We start from the raw sequence: 20,290 nt of genomic DNA on the forward strand, positions 1-20,290 counted from the left end.
TCGGCCCCATCCTCACCGGCCCTCTGGTGGCCCGTGAAAACACCCAAAAAAAAAAATTACCAATGGCGGATGCAGGCGCCGCCAGCCCGGCCCGGCCCCATCCTCGTCGATCGCCTGGTGGCTCGAGAAAACACCCAAAAAAAAAATTACTGGCGGCAGATGCAGGCGTCGTCGGCCTGGCCCGACCTGGCCCCATCCCCGTTGGCATCTCCCCCTTCCCCGATGGCCCACCGGTGGCCTGAGAAAATACCAAAAAAAAAAAAAATCTTACCCTACCGGTGGATGGCGACGGACGGCGACGGTGGCGGCCGGCAGCGGCTAGATGGCGGACGTGATGGGGAGAGGGGGGTAGAGCAGAGAGGGGGTGGGGGGACCAATTTCGCGCGAATGGAGAGAGGGGAAGAAAATGGGTTTTGGGATGGGACTTGACGGAACGTGATCTATTAGTGACAAAAATTTTCGTCGCTAATAATTACATGAAAAATATTATTTGTGATAGAAGAAAAAATTTTATCGCTAATAATGTTATTAACAACAAAAAAAATTTCGTCGCTAATAGTTTTCGTCAAAAAAAATATTTTCTGCTAAAAAAATTTTTCACCAAAAAAAATTATTTGCGATGAAAAGCTTTGCGTCGTTAATTATGTTATTAGCGATAGAAAAATATTTTCATAGCTAATAATTATTGAAAAAAATTTGCGATGAAAATAAACATGAGCCATGTAATGCAATTTAACTCTTTGGTTGGTGGGTCTTCCATAGAAAGTTTATATATATATATATATAACTCTTTGGTTGGTGGTCTTCCATAGAAAGTTTATATATATATATATATAATCTTTGGTTGGTGGACTTCATAGAAAGTTATATATATATATATATATATATATATATATATATATATATATATATATATATATATATATATAGCCAAGTTAGTATCAGAAAATAAACATGAACCATGTGATGCAACTTAACTCCTTGGTTGGTGGATCTTCCATAAAATATATATATATATATATATATATATATATAGTCAAGTTAGAATCAGATCGACAGTATTTAGACTCAGATATGATCATATCAAAATTCTGTAATAGAAGTTCTAAATCAATGATTCAAGCCATTGAATATGATCTAATATCTCAAAGATGTTTGCATACAAATAATCATATGATTTCTAATCCTTAACTTATGTATCTACGAGTCAAAAATTGAATAGTCTAAATAAAATTAAATTAAAAATATTTTTTGATTGATCATTTGATGCATAGGTTAGGGATTTTCAAATCATATAATATTTTTGTATACAAGCAGTTTTGAAATAGTAGATTACATCCAATGATTTGGATCATTGATATAGGGTTTCCGTTGTCCAATTTTGATTTAATCGGATCTAAATACGTATATATTGCTTTGAAAGGATGAACACTTTGTAATCCTTACTGGTCTCTAAAGGTTTCATGATAGATACCTCAAATATTCATGCGTGGTCCTTGCCTCTAAAGATCCCACCATAGATACCTCAATGATTCATACATCATTTTATCATATCAGAATCCACTTATATTTTAGACCATAATTGTGAAGTTATAATATGAGATAGGCAACCAACATAAATGTAAAAAAAAAGATTTAGAGATATAAGTTTGGTTTTGTTTAGAATTGAATGAACAGTACTGTTTGATATTTATATGAGGATGGGTTTAGAATTGGGTTTCAAATCTTTCAATGAAAAATTATTTAAATTGGATCACATTGTCTAAGATGCATATCAGGTGACTTTGTTTAAATTTGCTTATCTAATCTGTTATTTTCATCGTAAATACATATTATTTACGACGTAATAAGTTTGTTGCAACTAATCTATTATTTTTAAATTTTTAAATTTTTTAAATATTAATGATAAAATATTTTCATCATAAAAAATGATATTAGCGACGGAAATATATTTTTCCAACGCTAATAGTCAAGTTTTTAAAATTTTAAAATTTTTTATTTTTCATATATTAGTGATGAAAAATATTCATCATAAATCATCAAGGATTTTGCGATGGATAAGTGAAATTCCATCGCAAATATGGATTATTTATGACGTAACTTTTTCGTCGCAACTAATCTTTTATTTTTTAATTTTTTAAAATTTTTTAAATATTAGTGACGTAAAAGTTTCATCATAAAAATAAGTTTATTAGCGACAAAAAACCTTTGTTTCATCACAAAACTCTTGATTATTTACGATGAAAATATTTTCATCGCTAATAGTTTAGTTTTTAAAAATTTTTCAATCTTTTATATATTAGCGACGAAAAATATTCATCATAAATAATCAAGAATGTTGCGACGGAAAATAAAAATTTTATCACAAATATGGAATTATTTAGGACGTAATATTTTTATCATAAATAATTTATATTTTTTAAATTTTTAGTATTTTAATTTTTTTATTATTAGTGATGAAATATTTTCATCATAAAAATTTTAGTATTAGCAACGTAAAAATATTATTCATTGCAAATATCTTAATTATTTATGATGAAAATTAATTCATTGCTAATCGTGGAGTTTTTGAATTTTTAAATTTTTATCATTTTTTCACATATTAGGGATGAAAAATATTCATCGTAAATGATAGTGTTTTGCGACAGAAAGTATGTTTTCCATCATAAATATTTTATTTTCTATGATGTAATTTTTGCATTATAAATAATCTTTAATTTTTAAATTTTTAATTTTTTTTTAAATATTATCGATGAAATTTTTATCGTTAATAATTTTTATTTGTGACATAAATGATAGTTTCATCGTAAATAAGATTATTATTTACGTAAAAAATTATGTCATAAATAATCTTTAATATTTAAAATTTAAATTTTTTTTATTTTTTTTAAATATTAGTGATGTAAATTTTTATCATAAATAATAAATATTTACGATAAAAGATCTCTTTTCATCGCAAACACTTGCATTATTTACGATGATAAATTTTTCATTGGTAATATTTAAAAATTTAAAATTAAAATAATATTTTATTATTTATGATAAAAATAATCATCGTAAATTATCTGTATTTATGATGAATTTTTTTTCATCATTAATATTTTTAATTTATGATGAAAATATAATATTGTCATGAATATTTTTTTATTAGTGACAAAAATTTTGAAACATCATAAATAGCTTTATTTGTGACGAAAATTTTTTTTATCGTAAAAAAATTGATCGTAAAAATTTTTTTTTTTTGTGGTGAAGCTAACAGATGTCTAGCTCATTGCTTACTGGGCTGTCTAGCTCATTACCTCCTATTTTACTATTTTTACAGATGTTGAAAAATTAAGATGATATAAGATATGAATGAAAGAGTGATCAGAAGCAGAATCTCTATACTTTTATTTTTGGTTGAAAGTCTTATTGAATTTGATGTAAGGATTATGAATCATTGTTGAATTTATTGAGATATTAAAAAAAAAATTTAGGTCGTTATATTTTGGATTTAAATTATTGACTAATTATTCTGCTGTTGTTTTAGGATAGTATGATGAGATGCCTTGCATGCTTATAGGAAGAGTTTCTATGAGTATGCGGCGGTTGCCATGACCCTCGATTCACAATCTCGGATCGGGGGCGTGATAATTAATATGGTATCAGAGTATAAGTGGATGAATTATGAAACATAGAATCAGATATAGAATGAGTGTAAGTGGATAGACACCAGGGACATTATAGTGTAGATCTTTGATGATTATAGTAGGAGAAATATTTATAAATTTTGATTAAATATTAAGATTATGTATAAAAAGATTGTAAGAGATTATGACATATGAAGTTTGAAATATGATGGATAATCTATAGATCATGATATGATTAGTTAGATCTTGATCGAAAGTAATCACAAAAGGATTGACATAAAATTTTATTGTGCATTATGGTTACTAATTTGATCATTGGTTATTCAAGTGAATCGCAAGTTCAAATTTGATGTGAGAATAATACTATGATATTACTTCTAGTTGAGAAGTTGACTATTATTGGCAAGATAAAGATTTGACGATAAAATATTATTTCAGGATAGACTAAGAAAATTTTTTTATGATGCTTGATTGGAATATTTATCGAAATTAAATTTGGTATGTGGATTATGTATAAAGTGGTAAATTAGGATGAATGCATATTTGAGGATATTGCAAAGAAACATATTTCTTATTGATGAAATCGATTATGAGGTTGTAGAATATTCATCGTACTTGAATCTTTAATCATCATCCTTAGATCTAGATAATAGATCTTATTATGTCTCTTGGAGACTACATGATGTGTATGAAATTTTAATTTAAAGATTTTGTATCTAAGTTGATCAAGAGATTTTCTGATATTATTGTTGAGGTTGTTAATAAAAATTGATATCTTTAGATTAAGATAAAAGATCTTATTTATATTTATTTCAGATTAAGGGATCCATGTGAATTTACAATTTAGAAATTTTAGATTTAAGAATTAATATGGAGTTCCTTTGCTTTTGTTAACGAGGTTCCTAATTGAATCTATTATTAAATGGAGATTTGATTTTTTTTGAAGTTTGTATGATTGATTATGAAAAGATATTTGATAGATATTGAAGATCCTGATGATAGAAATTTTAGAAAATAATAATAATAATAATAATAATGATTTAAAATTTTTATATATTCTGATTATATCCAAATTTGGTAGAGCATCGAAGGATTTTTTTTATTGATTTGAGTTATAAGGATTTTTGATTTGAAAATTATCGAATTGAATTGATATGAGAATTAAGATTTGATTCATATTGATTATAGTAAATCTATATGATGGTTTAAATATGATATTGGACTCAGGGTTAATCAAGATTATTGTACACCAGTAAAAGTATGAATGAGAATCAAAAGTTAATCTTTGACTTCAATTGAAATTTAAAATTTTAGATCTTTTCTAGTGATAAGATAAAGAAATAATTTGATTAAAATTTTTTTTGATGAACCTAAGAAATTTTAATTGTTAGATCAGAGTGCGCAGTGAAAGCATGGTAATCTGGATTACTTTGAGTCAGTCAGGAATGTTGATTCTTTGAGTCAAAGAATTATGATAGATGATATAGTTTGATACAAGAAATTCATTAATATTAGAAAAAATAATATTTTAAAAATTTTAAATTATTTTAGATATCCTAATGTGATTTTTAAAAGTAGTGCTTCCACCTACTATGCTAAAAAAAATAATATTTAGCATCCTAATTCTAGGATGAGTGGATCCTTGATTTTTGATTTTAGATTTAGAATATTTAGAGATAAATTTCTCTATCCTAGAATTAAATTTTATAATTCTCTATTTATTAGGAAAAATTTGAGATTGTTTATTGAATAATGATTTCGATCTTAGATTATTATACTCAAATATTTCTCTCCAGGATATAATAAAATTTGAAGTTTGGATTCTTTTGATCATTATTATTTCTCTGACTGAATAGAAAAGATTGAGGTTATCTATTGATATTGATGATTATTCTACAAAAGATGGATTGGAGTTATTTATAATTTAATTTGATAATGAATCGATTAATTAAGAGTTGTTAATGTTTAGATAAAGAAAATTGATATACTTACTTAGAATAGAGACATTGATTTTGATTATAAAAAAAATATAATTTTAATTTAGATCAATTTTTGAGTTATTGATTTTATTATGGAATGACTTAATGATAAAATTTGCTTCAAGAATTAGAATATTTAAGAGTTTGAGGGTTTGAGTAAGAAAATTTCGATGACTAGAAATAGTAATATTGATTCAATCAACAATGGTGATATTGATCTTTATGAAATGACTTAATGATGAAGTTGTATCGAGAATTAAAATATCAAAAGTTTGAGAATGAGATTGAAATGATAAATCTTCAACTTTTAAAAGTACGAATAAGAGAAAATATTTTTGAATTTTGATTGATTGGGATGTCATCATATGATTCACATAAGTATGTTTTTTCTATCTTATGATGGGTTGAAATTAAGAGTGGATAATATTTAAAAAATAAATAAATGATGATGATGAATGAAGTTCTTATGCAAGAATAGAGACATTGATTTTCTTCTACCTACAAGAGATGGATTTAATTTTAATTTGAGTCGTGAGATATTGAATATTAATTTTTATAGAAAATGAGATCATAATTTCAAAATCTTGAAATATTGAAAATCTTTGAGATGTTGATTTTGATAAATAAGAAAATGAATGGTTCCATTTCAGATCGATATTTGATGTACCGAATTTTTTCTTATGAAATGATTTAAGAATGAATTCATACCAAGAATTAGAATATTGAAATATTTGTGGATGAGCTTCAAGTAAGAAACTATGAAGACTCAAGCAAGAAAAATTTCAAGGACGAAATTTCTTTTAGAGGGGAAGAATGTCATGGTCCGGCCCGACCCATGTAACAAACCCAGTCCATAAAGCCCAAATGAAAAAAAAAAAGGAGAAATCGGGAAGAAGACTGCCGATAGGAGTCTTCTTCTCCGATGAAACCGCGGTGATCGGGAGTCCTAGGACCACCAGGAGTCCTAGGGCTCTCTATAAAAAGGCTCTCCCCTTCCTTAGAAGCCCTCCACCGGTCTTTTTCCCCTCTCTTCCTCTCTGATTTCTCCGATTGGAGCCGCGGATACTTGTTTTGTGCTCGCCGCGATTGCTTACCGGTGGGGTCACCGGAGGCCGAAGTAAGCTTTCCTCCTCTTCCTCTCTTCTTTCTCCTTCTTTCCGTGCCTTTGTGCACGACTGCCGGCGACGGGTGTCATCGATTTTTGTCGGAGAAGAAACCTTTGTTTGGTCTCTTCTTCCCTTTGATTTTTCGACGCCGGCGATCACTACTGACCGTCGGCCTTGCCTCTCCGAACTCGAGAGAGTTGCCCTCCTCTGCCGCTGGCCTTCATGGTGTCGGCCGTGGCCTGAACGATCGGTCAAGGGAGGGGACCTGCCGATCCCCTATTTCGACCAGGAAGGAGCCCGAGAGAAAAGAAAAGAAAAGAAAAAGAAAAGAAAAAGAAGAAGGAAAAAGAAAAAGAAAAGAAAAAGAAGAAAGAAAGAAAAGAAAAAAGAAAAGAAGAAAAAAAAATAAATTAATTAATAAATAATAATATAAATAATAAAATATGAGAAAGAGAGTTTCTCTCTCTTCCCTCTCTTTCTTCAGCCTGAACTAGTATTTTCTCTCTCCAAAAATAGATTTTCTCTCTCTACTTTCTCTCTCTAAATTATTTATCTCTCTTAAGATTTTTAAAATTTGAGAAGAATTATGATGAATTTAAATGATCCTCGTGATGAATTTTTGATCTGTGATTGTCGGATGGTACACCGACATCCACTTTGATCAGATCAAGTATTTTTAGATTTTATTTCTCATGATTTTATTGAATTGTCCACATGATAATTTCAGCATGATTTGATCCGATCGATCAGATTTGTTGAATCATATTGTCTGAAGAATTCAAGATGACTTTTCTCTCTCTAAAATTTTTTCTCTCTAAAATATTCTCTCTCTTGATTGATTTTCTCTCTAAAAAGATTAGTAAATGAAGAAATTTTTTTTAATAGTCGTGATCTGATTCTAATGAAGAACTATGATCTATGGTTGTCAGACAGCATACTGGCACCCACCTTAATCAGATCATGAATCTTTAGATTTGATCATCCATGATTTCGATCTAGCCATGATTTGATTTGATCATATTGATTTCACCACTCGAGATATTGGACCAATCATAATATTGGATTGTGTCACCTGATCAATTCAAATTGTACCTCATGAATTCTCTCTCCTCTAATTGTCTCTCTCTACTTGATTTTATGAAATCGATGAAGAAACCTCGGTCCTATCACTTCGAATCTGATTTGATCTGATAGTCAAACTTTGGATCATTTAGGTCATAATTAGATTTTGATTAGATAAAATTAGATGATCGGACCCAATTTAAACCGTTGAAATATGGTATTCGTATTCTTTCTAATTATTGAAATTGATTCTGTATAGGATTGTGGATATTTGATCATGGGATATCGCAATATGATCTACGAGCAGAATTTTTGGAAGAAAATTTATAGAATTATGTGGATTTATTGGAATGCGTTAGAGGTAAATAATGTTTCACTTTTTCTAGATTTATCGGTAAATTATAATATATTTTTCTGACATGATCTGTGAAACGATGCATGAATTGGATAAATAGTATTTTATTATGAAAATATCTTATTTGAAATATTATGATGAAGCATGATTGAACATATTGATTTCATGATGCATTATATTGATTGATTTCGATACTACATGATTATATGTTTTATTATCGAAATTAGAATATGAAACATGATTTATGAAGAATTCTGATATAAGACAATATAAATTGACAACCTGACTATGTAAAGGACCCCGCCAATGGGAGCATATACGTTGGCAATTGATTTATCCTGAGGGTTTACATCGTCAGAGAGATCAGCGACAAACCGCTAGAGAGACCAGTGGTTCCGAAGGACTTTGTTGCCAGATGCTTCGTAGCTCACCGCAAGAAGATACGTGGTGTTATGATCCTGCCACAGAAAAAATATGGTCATAGCTCATGGTTGACGAAAATAATTTAAGAACGAAAGAAATTGAAATCTAGAAAGAAACTTGAATTTTCAAAAAAAAAATGAATTTGGCATGAATTATATTGCATAATTGGAAATTGATTTCGAATTGATGAACTTTATATGCTTATTTTCTATAAATGATTATTTACTTAAATGCCTGATGAAATCTGTTAAAAAGTGATCATTGCTTACTGGGTTGTTTAGCTCATTACCTCCTATTTTACTGTTTTTACAGATGTTGAGGAATTAAGATGATACAAGATATGAATGGAAGAGTAATCAGAAGCAGAATCTCTATACTTTTATTTTCGGTTGAAAGTCTTATTGAATTTGATGTAAGGACTATGAATCATTGTTGAATTTATTGAGACATTAAAGAAAAAATTTAGATCGTTATATTTTGGATTTAAATTATTGACTAATTATTTCGCTGTTGTTTTAGGATAGTATGATGAGATGCCTTGCATGTTTATGGGAAGAGTTTTCTATGAGTATGCGATGATTGCCATGATCCTCGATTCATAATCTCAGATCGGGGGTGTGATAGTTCACCTCTGTCAGTTTGCTAGAACCAAAACCCATAAATGGTGGAGAGAAAGTTGGCAAGTCATTTGTCAGCTAATCTGGAATTACTTCTCTTGTTTCAGCAATCTTTGTCGACGAAGATGACATTGGCACATTCACCATTAGAGCCGTGGATGACCCAAGAACACTGAACAAGATTCTGTGTCTTAAACCACCCGCCAACACCTTATCTCACAATGAGCTAGTCTCCCTGTGGGAGAAGAAGGTTGGCAAGACCTTTGAGAGGGTTTATGTTCCTGAAGAAGAGGTTCTGAAGCAGATCCAAGGTGCATAGGAACTTAATCTAGGTTTAAGATTAAGATCATTATAAACTTATTTACTAACACAGGTGCTTATTGTGTTTCAGAATCTCCCGTTCCGGTGAATACCGTGTTGTCTATCGGCCACTATGTCTTCATCAAGGGGGACCATACAAACTTTCAGATTGAGCCATCATTTGGTGTGGAGGCTACAGAGCTCTATCCTGATGTCAAATACACTACCGTTGATGAGTATCTGAACCGATTTCTCTGAACGTACACTTCTTAATTCGGCTAGTACCACTTTTACTTCTGATGCATTTAGGTACCTTCATGATGTTTTGGTTATGCTTGTTTCATATTAAAGGATTCCTGTCTGTGTTTTGGTTATATATATATATATATATATTATCTTCAATATTTTTTGTTCCAAAGCATGAAATCTTTATTTTTTTGTTTTTTTTCTATGAGAATGCGAAGATTTAGTCACATCCATTTTTCTTTGTTATCATTTACTATTATTAGTATTATTATTACTATTCTTCTTATCATTATTACTGTTATTATTATTACTATCATTACTATTATACCTATAATTATCATCATTAATGTTATTATTATTTTTAAGAGGGAGAGAATTCTATTCAAGTTCATGCACCTCTTCTGGCCGAAAAAGGCTTGGTTATAGGAGGTCTTAGGGCTACTGAGGCCCAAACAGTTGTTTCCAACCAAAAAGAGTTCGATGAAGATTGTAAATGCTTCTCCTCTTTAGCATTAAAGTTTGTTGGGCTGTAACTTAATCTTTTCTACTTGTAGTCTTTTCTACTTGTAGTCGATGTTAGTTTGAGATTAACATCATTTTTTTACATTTGGTTTGAAGTTTTGTGCTTTGAACAAAGTTTTCCATTCAATCAAAAAAAAAAAGATCTTCTATCCTAGTGGGGTGGCAGGGTCTTCTATCTCGGTGGGGCGGCAGGCATTTCGACCATTCCATCCTATTTTTTTAAGAAATGGGATCAACATAGGGTAAGAACTCTGAAATTCATTCTTGGGGAGACAAAAAGAAAGAGAAAAGAATAAAAGGAAAGATTAAGAAAAAAAAATGTGAAAAATAAAAGGAAGAAAAAATGAAAGAAATGAAGAAGAAAAAAAAGAAAGGAAGAAGAAAAAGAGAAAAAAAAAAAGAAAGAAAAAGATAAAAAAGAAAGATAGAAAAAAAGAAAGAAAGGAAAGAAATAAAAATAGGAGAGAGATGAAAAATATCATAGGAATGCATGATCACGATTGCTATCTGGATAGGATAAAGCAGCAGTGTATCTAATTCTATGGAGAAATTGAGATACATCTATCTTATTAGATTTCAAACATTTTCTTTGAATATGATGTAAGAATTAAAAATAAAAAGATGTGAAAACTTGGCTGGTAATTATTTACGGTGAATGATGGTGATATATTTAAAATATTTTTAATTATTAAATCGAGCATCCATGAGAATAGAATAGGTGCAAGAAATTAAAGATTGATAATACCACTAGCAATTGTATATTGAGGACTATTTCAATCTTATTCTATGATGAATTTTTTTAGTGTAAAATTATTGCAAAAGATGATGTAAATAACAGCCCATCAAGTTTTTAAGGCACCAATCATTTAGGGTCGGCGAACATTAACCAGAAGGCCTGAATTAATGAGCAAGAAAAATAAGAAATGAAAATGGTCAAGATTAACCCCACAGATAAAAAAGTCCCAAAATGAAATAGGCACAAGCTTGCTACACCGCTTTATAAGGTTTCTGAAGTCAACAAAGTTTATTATTAATTACCAACATAAATGCTAGATCAAATTACTTTGCAGTAGAAATGCATCTCTCTCGGTTGGTGGAAATTTTGCCATGTCAGAGTGCAGAAATACACCTTGCACTTGACTTGAAATTTTACCAGATGCTTCCACAATATAAGAACACAGTATCCAAATCATACAATTAAGGCATAATTTTGAACTATTTTTGCTAACTTATGGGCACATACACCATGCTAGCTGTGGATGACCCCAGAACATTGAACACTATTTTGTATATGGTTCCTTCTATGAATATCTATTCCCACAATGAGCGTGTCTCGCTTTGGGGAAAGAAGACCGGCAAGACACTGGAGAGGATCTATGTACCAGAAGAAGAGGTCCTCGGAAAGATCGAACGTGAGCAAAGAAATTTCCTGAAAGCTTTAGATGCAACCAATTAAGGAATTCTGATATGCACCTGTTGATTTGTTAATATTAAGTAGACTAAAAGATGTCTTCTGGGCTAACGATTCACTTGTGCTCGGTTTAAATAATGGGGCTCAAAATCAACTCTTTTTTTTTTTTTTCCCTCGCATATATCATCTCAATCATGGTGGGCTGTTACATTATGATTTAAAAAAGGAGAATCTGGATATCTTTTGAAGAAAAATCCTTCCTTTTTCCCTAAAATCCACCTCCAGCTTTGATTAGATGACAACGAAGCAGTACGGATATCGGATCCTCAACGATGATTGTGCAAGAGAAGGGCCCAAATCCATAAAAGATTGAATCTGTCCAATGGATGGATTTGAGAACTCCCTCTTCCCCTTCTCTTCGATCCCCCCTCTCTCTCTAATGGAAGGACTCTTCCCCCTCGTCGTCTTTCATTTTTGGTTTCAACTTCCTCCCCTCCACCATCCCGTAGATCTTAAACGACCTCCTTCTCTTCCTTCTTTGAAGGATTTTAATACTTGCTATCAACACTCCTTTTTTTTCTCTCAAAATCTCAATCCCTCTGTCGAAATTAATTAACGGTATTCTTGATTCTATTTACATTTTTTTTTCTCTACGGTACTCATAATGCATCATATGGTGCAGTGCATCACACACACTGTCCATTACATGATGGACCATCGCAAGGGACCGTATATTGTGCGATGTCTGTGAGAGCACAGCATGCGGCTCCGTATGGCCATCCATCATGTGATGGATGTTGCGTGCTGTGCATTATTCCATATGGTATACGATGCTGTGCTCTGTATGGCCATCCATCATGCGATGGATGTTGCGTGCTGTGCATTATTCCATATGGTATACGACAGGATTTATATTTTTTTAGTCATCGGATTGTAACGAGTATAATTAGGATTTGAACTTTATTTTTAAAATTTATTTAAATTTAAAATTGATAATTTTTTTTACGTTGAATTTTCATATATGATAATTTTTTAATCATATTATAATCATTGATTATTACTGTCATTTGTGAGTAAAAAGCTCTAAAGGGTGTAACTTTTTATTTTATAATTTTTATGATCAAGGGTTGATCTTGCTCCGAAAAAAAGTATCAAGCAGTCCTCTGATTCGGACATGTTCTTTATCTTTTTCTAATTTTTAGGTTTTTAAAATTTTTATTTTTTTTTATTTTTTTAAATTATTCTTCTTAAATTTATTTTTCGAATTTATGATAAATTTCCCCCGATAATACCCTCCATAGCAATTATCATCCTGGTTGTACGGAGGTGAGAGTATTAAGGTTCTGAATGCTACACGTCAGACTTATCACAGGGTACCGATTGAAAGAAGCCACTTTTATCTTACCAAAAAAAAAAAAAGCCACTTTTAAATCACACTTCACAACTTGGCATTTAACAAAGCTCATCTCACTCCTTGCTGCAAATCTCGACTATATGCTATCTCTTGCATATGGAGCCCAAACCAATGCTTTCTTAGTTGGCTTCTGCTGTTGTTGGTGGTTTTCAAGTTTCGCTGCTGTGATAGTTGGGTTCCTTGATCTTAGCAAATAAATATATACCTTATTTAATTGTTTAGCTCACCTCAGAAACCAAACCATACTGTACAAAGGATGCAACAAAAAACTAAAATTATTTTGTAGAAAATTATCCTAAATTTCTCCAACACTTGAGCAATGGGTTAGCTATTGAATGGCTTTATATAAACAACTGATATGGTTAAATCAAAGGTGGGCTGGTATGTCAGTCTGTGTTGGGCCACAAGGCCTAGCCTTAATCACCCAGCAAAACCTTTTCACAAAGCCCCAGCTAACCGTAGCTGGAACAATTTGTCACGCTTGGCCCACTCTTCCGGCAGGTCAGAGATCACGATGTTGGGGTTCGTATTATCATTATAATAGATTACATAACATAACACTATTTCCATGAAACACGCACACACACATACGCACAAACAAACACATGCGTTATTTTTTGAAAAGAAATTCTGGTGGGTACTAATTGGACCAAGGGCATCCTATTAGAGTTCAAATCAGTTTGGATATAGATAACATATTAATATAATTGTATTCATATTTATTTTACTTGATAAATACAAAAATAAATATGGATATTAGTTAGATGTAAAAAATTTGTATCAATATTTATTATAGATAGATATGCATATAAATTAGATACTGAAAGTATGGGTATAAATATGAATATAAATCAAATAATTAAACTTTATGGTCACAGAATCAAAGATATTACTAAGTCTAATGGTAAATCAAATTAATAGCATATTAACATGATTATATTTTTTTTAAAAATTATAAATATTATATAAAATCAAATAGTATTATAAATAAAATTTTATCTTATAATTAAACAAACATTTGATTATTTTGTTCAATTATATATAGATGCAGACATACATACCCAAATACTTGGAGCTATGTGGCTGAAACCTATTTTTGGAGTTCAGAAAATCTGACATTTCCAATAACATTCGGGTATTGAAGCAAGCAACATGGTTTGAACAGAAAAACAGACCATCTTGTGCTTTTTCATGGATTCTCATTCTTTCTGGTCTTGTTTAATCTGCCTCTCTCCATTCATCAACTACTCCTGTGTTTTATTATTTTTTCAACTACTTTTGTATATAATGACTCTCTGTTACTTTATAATCCACTTCTTTCAAGCTAATTTATTATTTGATTACAGCATTTGGATCTCACAATCTGCTCATCGTGACCCTGTAGGTGGACCAGCAGCAATTAGAATGAGCCTCGTGTGACAGCCATGGAAGGCCCTTCGAACAAGTATGCTTGGCAGTAACGTATCACAAACTTTGGCAGCTCAAAAGCAATAAACAACTCAGAGATCGGTGTGTAAACAATACTCTGTTTCTCATTGGCATCGGTATCATGGTGAATTGGTGATCAGATAATATGGATATAATTACAATATTCACTGGAGGTCCAGTCAACGCAGTCACTGTATATAGGTCTTCCTTGGCTGTGTAGAAAAGGATGTTAATATGGATTCCATCACAGAACTTCCGTAAATCCTGATATATGGCTTTGTAAAAGCTGTGCTGTATTTATGTCGTGGACTTTAAATGGATTAGTTGTTGCTGTTGCTGCTTCTTCATGGCCTCCTCAGCCTCAAGTCTTCTCAATGTAGTAGAACTTATCTTGTTCCCTGTTGATTCATCTGGCATGAGGTCCACTACTTCAATCTGCGATCATAGTAGAAAAAAATCAACCAACCGAACATCCAGAAGTTTTTAAAATTACTGACTAGTTTGAACCCATCAATGTTCGATTGCATTCTTTAAAAACAAATGACTGAAGCTAGTTAATATATCAACATCGAAAAAAAGAAAAAAAAAAAGAAGCTAGTTAATATATACAAGAACTTTCATGCAGCCAAGTTTAGACCTTTAATTGGGATAGACCTCTCTCAGCTCTCCTTCTGTTGACTGCAATTCCTCCCGGCAATGTCTCCTTGCTGTTGAACAACCAAAATAATGTTTAATACTTGGTTTCTCCAAACTAAATTTAGTTTGTTAGATTTAATCTCCATATGAGTTTTTTCTCTTTTATTTTAGAGAAAGGGAAGGAGATCATCCACCTGCACTATATTCTCCATATGAATTGGGAAAGGAAAAAAAAAAAGAAATATCAAGAGAAAGAACAAACAAATATCAAGAGTAATAGAGGGAGACCTGACAACAATTGCCTCTAAACCTTCATCAACAATAGATGGACCAAAAGGATCTGTAATCGGCTCAGCCAACACTATCAGCTCAGGCTTGATTGACTGAAACGGCATATTCAACATATGAATATTTCAGACTTTGCTTCAAGAAAAATGATATTCACAGTCTTTAGATAGGGGAGACTACTTTGCACAAGAAATGATTTATGCATAATTGGGGAAGAAGAAAGTTCAGTGCCATCTCCAAGATAACATATATATTACAGTCTTCTTTGTAAATAATAATATAATAACAATAACATTTAAAGCCCTTAACTTCTGGTTCTTCTATCACAAATTTTCAAGGAACTTTTTAGTAAAATAAACCTCATAAATGATATGTGGCTTACATATTCTCAATGGGCCTTTCCCCCATTTTTGAGAATAAAAGATACGCAATGCCCGTTTGGTGCTTCTTTTTGAAGAGAGATTAAAACCAGAAGCAAGGCCCTCCAAGGATGGGCAACAACCAGGCCAGACCAGGTACGCATCATAAGTTTGTATAAGATCGACATCTTTAAAGAGTCACCACTCACTGGTACTTAAAGCTAACAGGCATCATATCTATTCAGTGGTTGGTTGGAAGTTAATTATCTTTGACTGGCAATGCTTGATATAGGAACTGCCAGATGCATGGGTGGCACAGGTGCATGCACTATACACACACACATGTATGGGATCACGATACACCGAGTTACCATTTTAATTGAGGCAAAAAGATTAGTTTATGTCAATTAAAATAAAGATTTTCTGAAATTACACAGTGTGTTCCTGCATTATCTTAGCAATTGAGCCCAGATAAAAACTGGAATCATTTTAGACAACTCATTTACCAGGTATTGTTAAGATCCCTACCTTGCTGTTATGTATTTATGTCATAACTAGTACTTGGCTATCCAATAACTTTCATAAAATAATTTAAATAATTTAAGCGGACATGAGTCAAAAATATATACTCTGAGAATCAAATGAATTTAGCACCTTTATGTAGTCTTTTATGCTTTGCATCCTCTTCTCAACAGGTTCGATCAGATAAGCATACTGCAATGAGAAACGAACCATGAAAGTAAAATGTAAGATGCGCGTAGAGGAGGTAGAAAAAAAAAAATTTCAGGAGAATTTTGATGCAGTTCAGCAATAAGAAAGAATGGATTTCATGAATTCAGGTGAATCTCGCTCAATAGCCTGTAAAAAAGCAAAACGTTATCCTGCATGCGAGTCAAGTCAAGAAATGAGGCAAACCAAAGTCCTGCTTTTAGCTAACAGCTAACTCTAAGATCTTATGATTTCTTTGGGTCTTGTAGTTTTTTTCTGTTTCTCTCCCCTTGTATCCCTTTGTATATTCTCTGCAAATTTCTGTCTCTGAATAAATTTCAGGTGGCTGCTCCGCAGCTTCCATTCACATCAAAAATAAAGCTAACCCTAAGATAATGTCTAAAAGGGGTGTCCGAAGATCTATCTGTCCACAAGGGTAAAGTCCATCACATGTGATCAGGATCTTGCGAGGACAAGGAAAAGGAAAAGGGATCAACGAGTGGGCTTGCTATTTTATGAATGAGACCAAGATTTTAGGTATCTGGTAGCTAGATTTTGTTTCCCTTTTCATCTCCTCCTCTGCTATTTGCGTCTTCATGTGCTATTCTTCTTTCCACAATTCAATCAAACAGCAGCGCATGGGGCAGAATAATGGAAGGATAAAAACAATAAGAAGAGGGAGAATGGGAGGGAATTGGGGGGTAGGAGAACCTCTTTCTTGCTCAACATAGGTCCATCACAAACTCCTATGACGATGCGTTCCCTTGCCAAATCCGCCGCCGTCTACAAAGTCATATCAACACTCATCACCAAAAAGAACATAAATCAAGGGAAAGTAGTAGAGATCTTTCTTTCACAAAGGAGTTAAAAGAAGAAGAAGAAGAAGAAGAAGAAGAGAAGATGTGAATACAAGTAAATCTGAGAGAGAGAGAGACATACTTGGAGGAACAAACGATGTCCTTGGTGCAGCCTGTCAAAAGTCCCTCCAATAACCACTGCTCCATAAGAATTCGGTGGAGAGGGCGTCGGATCTCCAACAATTACTTCGCACCTCTCCATATGATCAGAGAGAGAGAAGGCGGAGAAGGAGATGGGAGACGAGGAGCTTTGACGCCGCCACGGCCTGCTAACCTACAGCGCTGATCCACCAACTACGTTATTAGATTCTCCATACCACGATTGATGGCTATTATTATTTTCCCATGTACTTGGCTGACCACAACGTCTATGTACGTACCAATTGTCTCCCCGCAATCCACATTTAAAAAACCCTGAATATTTATAAATAATCTATTTTGTATATCATGGAAATCAGAAATCACCAGCGAAATAATACCAAAAATATTCTAGATATACGCCAAGAGTATTTTTTTAATATATTCTAAATTTTTATGAATTAAAAATATAAATAAATATATTGATTTTTATACTGACCATTATGTTGTTAAATATTCTATTTTTAGTGATCGATATTTTAAAAAATTAGATTGTGTCCTGATTTTAGATACGATGTATCTTAAATATGATGTATTACAAATGACAACATCTCACTTGATCCAACTATTAGGTGTTTTAGCACTATAATGATAGAAAAAAAAAAAAAATAAGCTCAATCCATATGGGATGAAAATAAATATATCAAAAATACTCTTCTTGATGTGAAGTCTGGACAAATTGAGTCGTACAACATCAACCATTTACAATATATTAATTATTTTATTATTTTTTTATATATAAATTTAGAGTTACTGTGGCATCAACTTCAAAATTACTGCTGCAATTAGTTTTCAACCTTTTGTATATTGTTCTACCCATTGGGGCGGTTAGCATTTGGGAACATGGCTTTTTGTTCTTAATATACTCATGATTTTCAACAAATTATATGGCAATATCAAGCATATATATATATATATATATATATATATATATATATATATATAATATATATTATATATATATATATATATAAAGGAGGCAAGATGCCACCCAGCTATTATTATTAAATGAAGCTGATATATAAGTAATTGCATGTATGAGATGGTAGGGATGTATTTGACCTACTATCTAAAGAAAAAGAAACATGACATGTACGTAGCACCATTTCCTTTTCTTTTCCTTGAAGCTATTCTTTGCCATATTATGCCAATGCTAATATCTAGGGTGTGGACACAACTTCAAGAAAATTGTGTTCAAAGAGTTTAAATCAAATATCTTAAGAAATAGCAAATCTATAAAAAAAAAAACTATGCATCTTAGTTCTTATATATAATAAAAGAAATGCATCTCAAATATACAAACAAATTTATAGGCCAAAAAAATTTTTTTTTTCTACATGAATATCAATATTAAAGAAAACAAGATGAACTCGATATACCAAATTAAAAGATCGAAATACTAAGAAATCAATACCTTATGAAATAAAGAAATCATTATGGCCAAAAAAAAAAGAAGAGGAAAGAAACAAGAGAGAAATCTAAATCTTTTCGGTTATTTTTTTATAGACGGCACTTTCTTAAAGTCTCTCATGTTCAATGCATAAGGATTTGATGAACACTTAACTGTCGGATCAAGAGGTATGATTGCCTTAGAATTTTATCCCAAGATCATCACATTAGGGTGATCTTGGATATCCATCTTCAAGGATGGACATTCTATTACTAGATTTTATGGTGATTTAAGAAATAAGAATGATCTGAAATCATTGCCATGTAAGATCATTTGGGTATAGCCAAACGTAACGATATCATCATTTTCACCTAAATCACTCTTGATTATGGGTCGGTCATCCATATCAAACACCTTGTTATGGTTGATTTGGATGATGGTTGGTGGCTAGAATGAGGTGTTACTTATCACGTAACTTCCAACAAAAATGTCCTCACCACGAGTTCATGGATAATAAAGTTTCTATATTGAAAATTCAACCTCTAGAGTAGTTGTTTGCACTCATGGATCTTCTTTTGACCTTTGGACAAACCGTTACTTTTAAAAATATGTCACATAAAATAAGAAAAGGTCTCGGGTTTGTGTATTTACATGGCCTTTATGGCTTTAAAATGGTAATAAAAAGATTATTTGGAGATCACCTGAAGAATTCTATTGGTGTGCAAAATATTTTTTTCCTTTTGACCAGTAATGAAAGGACTAGTTTGTGAGAAGTTAAGAAGATAGCATGGTTCATCAGAGGCGAGAGAAAAGGCAGAAGCAACTGTCACGCCCCCGACCCGAGATTTGAATCGAGGGTCATGGCAACCGCCGCATATTTATAGAATACTTTTTCCAAAAGCATGCAAGGTATCTCATCATGATATCTTCACACAAAGTTAAATAAATTTTTCAATATTTAATAATCAAATCTTAGTTCAAATAACAAATCAAAACTCAGTGTTCAAAAAAAAATAACTGTCTGACAAAGTCAACACTAAAAAAATTAAAAGTCTTGAATCAATTCTGAGAAAATCCTAAATCAATGAGCTAACTCCATCTCTAATCGCTCTCCCAACCAAAATCTCGCATCACGCTAATTTTCTAGATCTGTAAGAAAAATATAAAACTCATCATGAGCTAAACAGCCCAGTAAGCAGTGTATACCTTTAACTGAATAAATCAGACAATTATTTCTATACATATCGATTTACCAATATAATAAAATCAATATGTAATTTCATGAAATCATAATCATACTATCAATCATATATAAAAGTCAATTCATCATAATTTTTAATTATGCTTTTCATCTTAAATTCATCAATTTCTTAAGTTCTTCTTACCAACCATGACTATGACCACATTATCCCTGTGGCAGGG

General features: G+C 31.7%; 2 protein-coding genes across 2 annotated transcripts; one reads left to right on the top strand and one right to left on the bottom strand.

The window, feature by feature from the left end:
• The first annotated feature begins 282 nt into the window (after window positions 1-282).
• Window positions 283-9,767, top strand: LOC140854004 (phenylcoumaran benzylic ether reductase Pyrc5-like). The gene is made up of 3 exons (XM_073249130.1): window positions 283-364; window positions 9,279-9,482; window positions 9,563-9,767. Exons 1-3 carry the CDS (start codon window positions 283-285, stop codon window positions 9,727-9,729), a joined length of 453 nt encoding a protein of 150 aa, XP_073105231.1. The 3' UTR covers window positions 9,730-9,767.
• Window positions 9,768-14,578: 4,811 nt separating this feature from the next.
• On the bottom strand, window positions 14,579-17,653 carry LOC105058755 (phosphopantetheine adenylyltransferase). The gene is made up of 6 exons (XM_010941787.3): window positions 17,423-17,653; window positions 17,195-17,266; window positions 16,430-16,489; window positions 15,417-15,511; window positions 15,130-15,199; window positions 14,579-14,927 (listed from the first exon to the last, which is right to left on the bottom strand). Exons 1-6 carry the CDS (start codon window positions 17,540-17,542, stop codon window positions 14,790-14,792), a joined length of 555 nt encoding a protein of 184 aa, XP_010940089.2. The 5' UTR covers window positions 17,543-17,653; the 3' UTR covers window positions 14,579-14,789.
• Between the last annotated feature and the right edge of the window lie 2,637 nt (window positions 17,654-20,290).

The sequence above is a fragment of the Elaeis guineensis genome, chromosome 15 (genome assembly GCF_000442705.2).
Source record: "Elaeis guineensis isolate ETL-2024a chromosome 15, EG11, whole genome shotgun sequence".
NCBI classification, from domain to species: Eukaryota; Viridiplantae; Streptophyta; class Magnoliopsida; order Arecales; family Arecaceae; genus Elaeis; species Elaeis guineensis.

Bases quoted from the DNA above. Each gene is read 5' to 3' on its own strand.
- LOC140854004 (XM_073249130.1), top strand. From the start codon at position 283: ATGGCGACGGACGGCGACGGTGGCGGCCGGCAGCGGCTAGATGGCGGA. The intron at 365-9,278 runs GTGGGGGGACCA...CTCTTGTTTCAG, and splicing joins GGGGGTAGAGCAGAGAGGGG to CAATCTTTGTCGACGAAGAT. The intron at 9,483-9,562 runs GTGCATAGGAAC...ATTGTGTTTCAG, and splicing joins GGTTCTGAAGCAGATCCAAG to AATCTCCCGTTCCGGTGAAT.
- LOC105058755 (XM_010941787.3), bottom strand. From the start codon at position 17,542: ATGGAGAGGTGCGAAGTAATTGTTGGAGATCCGACGCCCTCTCCACCG. The intron at 15,512-16,429 runs GTGCTAAATTCA...ATGCCGTTTCAG, and splicing joins GCATAAAAGACTACATAAAG to TCAATCAAGCCTGAGCTGAT. The intron at 14,928-15,129 runs GTCTAAACTTGG...CTATGATCGCAG, and splicing joins GAGGTCTATCCCAATTAAAG to ATTGAAGTAGTGGACCTCAT.